Source organism: Mobula birostris, chromosome 7 (assembly GCF_030028105.1).
Source record: "Mobula birostris isolate sMobBir1 chromosome 7, sMobBir1.hap1, whole genome shotgun sequence".
Classification (NCBI taxonomy): domain Eukaryota; kingdom Metazoa; phylum Chordata; class Chondrichthyes; order Myliobatiformes; family Myliobatidae; genus Mobula; species Mobula birostris.
In genome coordinates, this window is record NC_092376.1 from 106277299 (window position 1) to 106288162 (window position 10864).

The window sequence follows — 10864 nt, forward strand, 5'->3', positions numbered from 1 at the left end:
GCTAAGAATGTTTTTAAATACCTCTGCTAGGGCCCCTTCGATTTCTGCCCTAGCCTCCCACCGAGAGCACTTTGTCAAGCCCTGGGGATTTTCCACTCTAATTTGCCTCAAGAGAGCAAACATCTTCTCTTCTGTAATCTGTATTAGGCCCATGACCTCACTGCTGCATTGTCTCAGTTCTATAGAAACTGTGTCCATCTCCAGAGTAAATACAGATGTAAAAAAATCTTCTTAAGATCTCCCCCATCTCTTTGAGTCCATACATAGATTACCACAATGATCTTCCAGAGGAGCCACCTGATTCCTCCTTAAGTGTTCTTTTGTATTTCATATACTCCTCCAGTACCTTGTTTATTCCTACCTACCTATACCTGCTATGTGCTTCCTACTTTTTCATAATCAGGATCTCAATATCTCTTGAAAACTAAGGTTCCCAAAGCTTGTTATCCTTGCCTTTTATTTTGACAGGAATACCCAAACTGTGTAATCTTAAAATTTCACTTTTAAAGGCTTCCCACCTGACAAGTACATTTTTGTCTGGAAAAAAAACTTGTCTTAATCCACGCTTACCAGATCCTTTCTGATACAATCAAAATTGTCCCTTCTCCAAATTAGAAGCACAACCCAAGAACCAGACCTATCCTTTTTCATAATTATCTTGTAAGTAACAGCATTATGATCATTAGGTGCAAAGTGTTCCCTTACCTCTTTCACCTGCCCTGTCTCATTCCTAACAGGAGACCTAGTATTGCATTCTCTCCATTTGGGACTTTTATGTACTGATTAAGGAAACTTTCCTGAACACATTTGACACACTCTTTCCATTGCAACCCTTTTACAGTCAATATGTGGAAAACTAAAATCACCTACTACCACAGTCTTATATTTCATGCAACTGTCTTCAATCTCTCTACAAATTTGCTCCTATAAATTCTGCAGACTGTTGGGTGGTCTATAATATAATCCCATTAATGTGGTCATATATTTGATATTCCTGAGTTCGATCCATAAAGCCTCACCAGAACAGCTCTCCATTCTGTTTTGACTGAGCATTGCCAAGACATTTTCTCTGAAAAGTAATACCACTCTTCCCCCTTTAATTCCTCCTGCTCTACTGCATCGAAAATAATGCAACCCCAGAACATTTCTCTTGCAACCAGGTCTCACTAATTGCTACAGTCTCAAAATACCACATTGTGATCCATGCCCTAAGCTCATTTGCCTCTCTTACAGTAGTCATTGCATTGAAATATACACAGCTCAGAACATTAGCCCCACCATGCTCAACCTTTTGATTCCTGACCTTGTATGTAGACTTAACAACATCTTTCCCACAATCACTCCACTATCTGTTCTGGTGCTCTGATTCCTATCCCCTTGCAAACTCTAGTTTAAACCACGTTATGGATTTGGGAATAGAGATCCATAACTCTTTGAAAATTGCATCACAGGTAGATAGGGTCATAAAGAGATTGGCACATTTCTAAGATTAGCACATTGGCTAATTATTGAGTACAGAATTTGGGATGTGACTTCAAAATTGTATAAGACATTGGGACCTAATTTTCAATATTTTGTGCAGTTGTGATCACCCACCTACAGGGAAGATAACAATAGGTTGAAAGAATACAGAGAAAATTTACAAGGATGTTGCCGGGACTGGAGGACCTGAGTTATAGGGAAAGGGTGAATAAGGTTGAAAGGGAGAAGATGGCGACGCGACGCAGCTCGCAGCGGCCATTCCGGTGAATGATATCTGTTATCTGTCAAGTAGGGCGCCATGCACAATCCTGATTTGATGGAGACAGACGTGAGAGCACGGAGGAACATCTGGTGAAACTTCTGAAATGCCTGTTTCGCTGCTGCTGCTACTACATGATCCAGAATCTCCAGAGGGGTAGGCCCCGAGTCCTTGGCTTTGCTTGTTGCTCGGCGGCCGGGGCGGGGTCAAAGCACTCGGCAGACATGGTGCTCGGTGTTGGAGGTCTGGTCAGAGGCTTGAAGTTTTCGGATAGATTCAGAGTCGGCTGCGGTCGGGTGCTTCCAATGCATCGGCAAGTTGCGGCGCTTGGAGGTTCATGGCAGGGAGAGTTTCTCCCTTCTACAATCTGTGTGAGATGATGGGGTTTTTACCGTGTCCATGGTCTGCTCTTTATCAAATTACGGTATTACTTTGCACTGTTGTAACTGTATGTCATAATTATGTGGTTTTGTCAGTTTTAGTCTTGGTTTGTCCTGTGTTTCTGTGATATCTTTCTGGAGGAACATTGTATCATTTTTAATGCATGCATTTCTAAACGACAATAAATGAGGACTGAGAGTCCTTATAATCTAATCTAATAAATCAGAATTTTATTCCCCAGGGTGTGAGAAAAATGAGGGAGATTTGAAAGAGGAACAAAAATTATGAGGGATATAGATTAGGTAAATGCAAGCAGGCATTTTGCAATGAGGTTAGGTGAGACAGGAACTAGAGGTCATGAGTTAAGAGTGAAAGGAGAAATGTTTAAGGGGAACATTGGGGGGAAATTCTTCACTCAGAAGGAGGGAAAGAGTGTGGAACGAGCAGCCAGCGGAGGTGGTGGATGCAGGTTAAATCTCAGCATTTAAGAGTAACTTGGATAGGAACATGCTTGGGAGGATGTGGAAGGTTATAGTCCGGGTGCAGGTCAATGGGACTAGGCAGGTTAATAGCTTGGCATGAATTAGCTGGGCTGAAGGACCTGTTTCTGTGCTGTAGCATTTCCAGTTTACTTTTGGTTATTCAATTAAGTGGCATTCCTGCAAAAGCATCTCTCCATTTGAGAATGCATAGTTCACAAATGGAGAGACATTTGCAGACTTAATAACAAAAGAATACAACATAAATCAAACAATGTTGGAGGAAAATGTTCTGTTGTGTTGTTTGTTTAAATTAATAACTCACCACTTACCTCTCCATTGAGGCACATTATCTGGCCTGGACATTGTCCAAGTTTTAGCTGAATGCGTGTCGATCTCAAATGTGTCCATGCCATCCACCAAGTTGACAGATGACCCTGGACAGAGGTACCCATGATCCGAGTGTGGAACCCCTCCCACCGCTGGGAGAGGGTATGGTTTAGTGCCTGCCACTCCATGCATGCCTGCCATGGTAAACACAACATCAGGGCTGTTGAGACTGGAAGTATTACTGAACATCTATTTAAAGAGGAATCAGGTTTTGGATAAGAAATGGTGTTCAAATAAGTAAAAGGAATTATGAATAATATTTAACATTCCCACCAATGATCCAGCAAGCGGATACAATAGAGATTCCCAGACAGGCAAATGGATGTAAGGAAATGGAGTGCTATAAACTGCATTGGTGGGAGCAGATAGTTTGATTGTGGAGAATGTTTATATAGGTCAGCACATTATCGTGAACAAAAGGGCCCATACGTGCTGTACTGTTCTATATTCTGTGTCCTATAGTTAAGGAAATGATATTCCAGTTCTTGCATGAGGCAGGTAGAGCCCTGCAATAAACACCCCACCTTACAGTATGTTGCATGTGGCACAGCTTTGCAATTGAAGATCATGGTTGGTGTTAGGGGAGAGCAATAAGTAGATCTGAAACCTAAGGACACTGAGGAGCCAGAAAATAAGGATTAGGAGACTGAGGAAAGCTACGACAGACATCTCAGCAGAGCATCATCAGCCTCACGTTCCAGCAGCAAAGAGGAGGGAGACATTGTACAATGTCTATACCAGGCAGACTCTGAGACCTCGAGAGGCCACACCCCACACTCACCAACCATCAAAGCTATCAGTAAAATTCAATGCATGTGAATGCCTTTATTCACAAATAATCTGAAATGCTCAGGCAATCTAAAGTAAAATATTCAAACTACACTTATTTAAAACTATGACACCTTCCCTGTAAAGGAGACACATCTGATGAGAAATGATAAGAAAAAAGTTACTATCTGTATAGACTGTTCCATTAAATCAATCTAATCTACAAATTAACAGGTGAGGGATCCCATGATAAGCAATGGGCTAAATCATGCTGATGGCTCCTGACTGATCTATAGGCAATTGTCAACCATCTACAGTGTGCATCTAACCTTTCACTGACAGTTCTTTAGACCACAATCTACTATCTGTAGCAAGGGCATCTGACCTTTCCTTAAAAAGCTACCCTATTCTCTGCTTGGTGGACTATAATGGATGGCCTAATTTTTCCAAATGACATTCCATTTGCCATGTCCTACCCCTCACTAGGCTAATCAATTTCCACTGTAACTTCTTTAAATGCTCCTCCCTGCTCACTGTGACCTGAGCCCTTGGCCCACTGGGCCTAAACTGATCACCAGGCTCTCGTACTTTAGTGGTGTTCTTTGTTTACATTTCAGACACTTGTTTTGGATTGAGATAGCATCTTCAAATGCAGGTCAAGAAAGCTCACCAACGCCTCTACTTCCTTAGGAGCCGAAAGAAATTTGGCAGGACCCCATTGACCCTTACCAATTTTTCATGATGCTCGATAGAAAGCATCCCACCTCGATGCATAATGGCTTGACATGGCAACTGCTCTGCACGTGACTTCAGAAAACTGCAGAGAGTTGCAGCTCAGCACTTCACAGTGACTAGTCTCCCCTTTATAGATCTGTCTATAGTTCTCACTACTCAATAAAACAGTCAGTAATCAAAGACCCCACCATCCCTGGGTAGTCTCGCTTCTCCCCTCTTCCATCAAGCAGTGCCCATCAGACTCAAGGGCAATTTCTACCCCACTGTTATTTATACTGTTAAATAGTTCTGTAGTATTATTTGAATTCTTGACCTTGCAAACTACCTCAATGTGATCGTCTGCATTGCTTTTTCTTTTTTTGCACTGCACTTTTTCTGTCTCTGATTCTCTTTATTCTGCATTGTTATAGTTTCACCTTGTTCCATCTCAGTGCATTGACTAATGTTATCTGTATGAACAGACTGCTAAGACAAGCTTTACACTGTATCTTGGTACATATGACAATCATAAGCCAATTCCAATTCCAGTTTACCATCTTATCATAATCAGTCACATCCTTTATGTCGTCTTTTCTCGGCTTTTTTTTTAGCAATTTTGCTATCAAAAGTGTCTCATTGGTGAAGAGTAACTGCACAGTTCAATACCATTGATAATTGCACATGGCAGGTGGGGTGAGTCAGGTGTGCCCCCACTTGGAAGGTTGATGGGTCCATGGGGCACTGTCCTAGGACTGGCTGTGCTTGCTCCGTGATGTGACGCCATCCTGCTCCAAGCCTACAGGGCGGAAAAAGGACTTGTCATTCTCTTGGAAATGGCATCTCATTCTTACTCCCAAGAGCTACCTAAGAATGAAGTAACAGCAATTATATTTCACATTCTGTAGCAAGGCAAGTTATTGACAACTGCTCAATAATAACTTGAGAAAAGGAAAGCTTTGCAAGCAAATTATATCATCCAAGATCAAAAAGATGTAGATGCCATAACACTGAACGAAAGACAATGAACGCTAAAGAGTTAATGGTAGATTTCCAATTTGCAGAATTAATTCTGTTTTCTTCTCCATGGACATTTCTTGAGAAGCTGAATATTCCTGGAATATTCTGTGTAGGTTGTATCATTTTGTCTGGGGTTTTCACTATGCATTTTGGATGGGGTGCAAATTAAGTGTATTTTATGGAGCATATATTTTGCATATTATAGGTGATGGGGGTAATTTATGGTATGTGTAATAGATATTCATTTCCCAGGGCCCAAGTGGCTTACTGCTAACCTCAGCTTGTTAGCAAAGCAGTATGACCTTTCTAAGAATCAAAGAGTTGTTTTTGACTAAGTTAAACTTCTAACCAATATTCCTTGCTCAGCCTCTTGTTGTAAACAAGAGAAAAATACTGAACTGTACTGAAGTATGCCTTTTGTGTTTTTGTCTTTTTTTTGCTGCCGTTTGCATGTTTTTTTTGCATGTCGGGGGGAGGTGGATTTGATGTTTGATGTTTTTCTTTGAACAGATCGGTTCCATAGTTTTTCTTTGTTTCGTGACCTTCGCTAAAGAAGACAAATTTCAGGGTAAATGATAAATGTACTTTGAACTTCTGAACTTTGAACAATAAGGTTCTTGTTGGCTCATGATTTAGTCGAGAGAAATAATGGGTTACACATTGGCCTAATTAAAAATAACTAGTAGAAAAACAGTATAAATTTTATACTGTTGGGGATTGTTAGGGATTTAAAAGTGGAATGACAGAAAGATAGGGTGGCAGAAAGCCGATCTAGAATTCTTCTTCAGCCTTTCTGTGACAGGTGACTTCTTCATCTGCAACTTGCTGGTATGTATGTCTTTTTAGTTTGTAGGAATTGTACCTGTGTTTGGAAATCCTTTGTACTTTAGAAATATTTTGTAATCTTTCATAAGTTAGAAATCCTCTAAGTTTTAAGTTTATGTCAAGAACTATTCACCTAAATTAAACATATACCACTAAAAATAAATTAAACTGTGTTTAAACTACTTCATTAGCTGGAAGAATCACCCCTTGGTAGGGAGGGGAGACCCACTGCTCAAATGCTGATTATTGACAGCTAGGTCTCACTGCACAGTGAAGTAAACTAGACCTTAAACTATAGGGTGATACAGTTTAAAGCGTGAGTACTCATAGATATTTAAGTTGGAATGCGCAAAAGTCTTCTATTAAGTTTAGAGCTTGTGAACAGTGGACTCAATATCATCACAGATGCCAATTATACAAATTACATGAGTTTTAGACTAGAGCTATTGTAAGATTTGTGTATTATCTCTATGCCTACTGCAGCAGTCAGGGATAAGGATCGTAGCACAAAAAGGCTCTGCACTACTGAATGTTCAACATGCAAAGTTTGAAGAAACTGATGAATGCTAAAAAAGTTGAATGTTTCCTGGGGTTCAGTAAAGTTTTGAAGAAAGCGAAGTGACCTTACTGAAGCCTATTAGGTTCTTAAGGGCCTTCATAGGGTAAATAATTCCCCTTATCAGACCATCTAGAATCATGGTTCACAGTTCCAACATAAGGAATTGGCCACACAGGACAGGGATGAGAAAACATGCCATCATCTGATGCGCAGTGGCACTCTCTAACTTTAGAGGAGAATGGAGGTTCGATCATGGAGACTTTTAAAGGGATATGGTATATGCAGAAGAGGAGTGTCAAGGCAGAGGACCAACCATAAACTTTTTGGATGACAGAATAGATGTGAGGGGTCAAATGTCCTACTCTTGTTTCCGTATGATTTTCCGGTGCCTATATCTGCTCTGACATGAGACCAGAGACCTTGTCCCAAATTTCAGTAATGCATTAGAAAAGCTAAGCATTCTGAGCCCATATTCTCTTCAAAGGTAAAGTGGAGTCTGTCCTGAAACAAATGGGTAAAATAAATGAAAATTTCCACACAAAGAAAAATGGTCACTGTTGTTCAATTATTTTAGCCCCTCAACATCAATGCAGGAATTCCTTAAGGTAGTGTCCTTAGCCAAACCACCTTCAGACTTTTCTTCCTTTGTAGGTCAAAGGCTGATGAGAACACAATATTCAATTCCTTTCCAGCTTCTCAGTGGAGAAATAGTCCATGTCAAATAGACAAGAGCAAGATAACAGCTTCTGGGCTGAGAACTTGCAAGCAATATGCAGTTCTCAAAGGTACAAGGCATGACCTGCTCTAACAAGAAAAAGGTTTAACCAACTAACCTCGACATTTAATAGTATTACCCTTACCAAATCTCCTACTAATAACCAGGAACTCAATTGACCAGACCAAAAGACTGGAGAGCCACGTGGCAGATGAAATTTCATATATGGAATTGCAGAGTGATGTAGTTTGCTTGGGGGAATGAGGAGAGGCAATACAGAGTAGAATATGTAGACTAAAAGGTATGCAGAATAGAATGATCTGGAGGTATGGACATAGAAGGTACTGAAAGTGGCAGGACCAGGTTAGGAAGCATACCCAATTTAATGTTTTACAATAGAGACAGAGGGTATAAATGCAGGGAAGTCATGTTGAAGCTTTATACAACATTGGTCTAATTTCAGCACAGTTTGCCTCATTGAAGGAAGGATATGAAGGAAATAGAGTAATTCTGGGGAAGATTTATGAGAACAATCTTTGTGATGAGGGATTACAAATGCAATAATAGAGTGAAGATGTTGGATGCATTTTCAGTGAAGAAGAGAAGACTGAAGAGAAATCATAGAAGTGCAGAATATTGAAAAACAATAGTCTGGATGGAGTGAGTAGTAATAGGCTGTTCTTTTGGTGGATGGGTCACTGACAAGATCATGGGTATAAGTAAAAGGAATGAGAATTAAGAGTGACATGAGAAAACCGTCTCTTACATAGGTTGGTTGGAATGCATAGCCTGCAGAAGTGGTGGAAACAGATTCTATTCTGGACTCCAAGAGGGAACTGTATATGTACAATGTGGAGAAAAATTTGCAAGGGTACAGCAAAAAGGACCAGTGGATGGAGTTAATGAGATGACCTTCCAGAGCACTGGCATGGCTACATGAGCTCTTCGTAATGGAACCATTCTATGGTTTTAAGTAGATAAATAACCGTGCCTGGTCAGATGGTGGGTATCTTGTGGCAAGGCACAGGAGATACCTTTTTACTCATCTGGATGAGTACAAATCCAACAATACATAAGAAGCTCTACACCAGTTAGGACAAAGATGCCCACTTCACTGAAGGTTCATCCACTGCCCTCATATTCATTCCCTCCTTTCCATCATGCTGTACAATAAAGTCTACCACCCACAAAATGGGTCAGACACCATCCTTCCTTTAGGAAGATGTTTGATGCTTCATCTTAATCCAGATACTCCTTATCCAACACTGTTGTGGGAACACGTTCACTAGAAGGAGTGTCTCAACATAATTTCTCAAGGGCATTAAGGGATTGGCAATAAATTCTGGCTTTGTCTGAATGCATTACAAAATATGGATAAGGAAAATCTACATTTCCCCTGAAATGGTACAATTTGAAAGATCAACTCTCAAACTACATTCTTTGTTCTTATTGAGATTTCTAACTTCCTAAAACCTCAGATATAATCCTGATTAAATGTCTTGATTGCTTTGCCTTTGGATCAAAGTGGCCAACACAAGGGACAGGGTAATCGCAACATTAACCAAATTCATCCACTGGCTGATGGTTTAGGCCATCTGAAATTTACCCCTATTTTGACCAATTTAAACGTGTGATTTTTTTTTTTGTCATTGTCCAACCAGGATATTTTGCTGGAAATGCAATTGGATCTATGATGGTCATAGTGATTGAAACAAATCACCCTAGCCAGCTTTCATTTGAGCAAAGAATAGTCATGTGTTTGCAAATACAAAATGGAAAATTAATTTCAGCTGCAGCTCCAACATCCAAGAGCCACATTTTAATTGAAAACCAGGGTTTTGCTCTATTAATGTAACCTATCCAATATTATGCTATTTTCTGCCTCTTCTGGCTCTTTGGCTTCCAGGGTATCTAAATCCCATCATCAGGGTCAGAACACACAATTGACTATCCATTCTGAAACTCTCTAAACTTCTTGTCTTTCTTTCCTTGTCACCCTCAAACCCTGTGGAAAATTGGTATTTATTCAAAGCATCAATTTGTTGCTTCCCACCTCACCTTTGTCTCTATCCATTCTACTGAAACTCTTGTGAATCTTTTTAAAGTTAATTATTATTAATTTTTTTTTCCTACAAAAATTAGTATTATACAACCCCATAGATTTTACATTATTAATATTGTTATTAAATTATATCTGAACAAAAACACTAACTCCCAATATTCCTAAACTTTAACCTTTAGTGTGATCTTTTGTAAAGCATGTTGGCGCATCAAGACGGACTTTAAGAACTAACCAAGCAAAATAAACTACAAATATATAGTCAAGCAGATTAATTCTCCAAATTTGTGTCTAATGTTGAATATAGAATGTATTGATTAATTCACCAGTTTAGAAATAACAGTTTAAAAACAAATTTAGCTTAGATTAAATTCAATTCCTTCTGTTCCATGAAAATTGAACTCAATTGCTAAATCTGGTAAATTTTGTGTTAAAGTACTACAATGTATCTTCTTGCAAAACTATTAAACAGAACTCAGTAAAAGTAATAATGCAATTAAAAAGCTTTAATCAAATACCACTTAATTCACTTTGTGATAATTATTTTTTTCATTTATGTTATATTTAAATAGAAAGGCAACTTTATGATACATATGACATTTTAAATGCCTCATTGCAAATTCAAATACTATTAGCACTCAAAACTGAAGTTCATGAATTTACTGCTGCAACAATATATATATTTGCCTTACCTGAGTTTGGAACAGATCTCTACATGTGAGTTCTTACATTCAAGTACTTGACCCAGTTTGAGAAGAAAGAATTAAGACATTTTTTTTATATATACTCAGACCAAAAGAGCAAAGTCTGGCATGTCATACCCACAAAGCATACACCTACAATAACTAACCACTGCTTAGGAAGCTGAACGTTGTTAATTTATAATCAATTTTTGGTCAGAAAAATGCTGACACTGCAAGAACTGGGACTGTGTATTCTTGCAAATCGTAGTTCAGACATAAATAACACAACTTGCCTAATTCTGTAAAGTCTTTAAAATGAGCAGAAGTGGATTAATATTTTTTGGTAATTATTAGGTAAAGTATATTGATGCTGACAGTCAGAACTCACACAAGAGATGGCCAGCTTTCCTGAACCAGTGGATAAGGAAGAAGGAACAGGTAAAATGGAGCTCTTCCGTTTCTCATTCCGATTTCAGTTTCATGGTAATAGATGTAACAGGGAAGAAGTGTAACTGGGAGCCCAGAAACATATA

The 10864-nt window shown here is 39.1% G+C and overlaps 1 protein-coding gene across 3 annotated transcripts in view; it reads right to left on the reverse strand.

Moving 5' to 3' along the window:
• The window catches only part of LOC140200353 (sodium-dependent phosphate transport protein 2A-like), a 74386-nt gene extending 63918 nt beyond the window's left edge, over positions 1-10468 (reverse strand). Inside the window, exons 1-3 of one of the 3 annotated variants that reach the window (XM_072263563.1) lie at positions 10341-10468; positions 5140-5269; positions 2934-3125 (exon numbers count right to left, since the gene is read on the reverse strand). In XM_072263563.1, the coding sequence (XP_072119664.1) occupies positions 2934-3125; positions 5140-5257 (310 nt within the window). In that variant the 5' untranslated portion in view covers positions 5258-5269; positions 10341-10468. Of the gene's footprint in view, positions 1-2933; positions 3126-5139; positions 5338-10340 lie in introns of all 3 variants that reach the window. The other 2 variants (XM_072263561.1, XM_072263562.1) reach the window with 2 other exon arrangements.
• Positions 10469-10864: the final 396 nt, after the last annotated feature.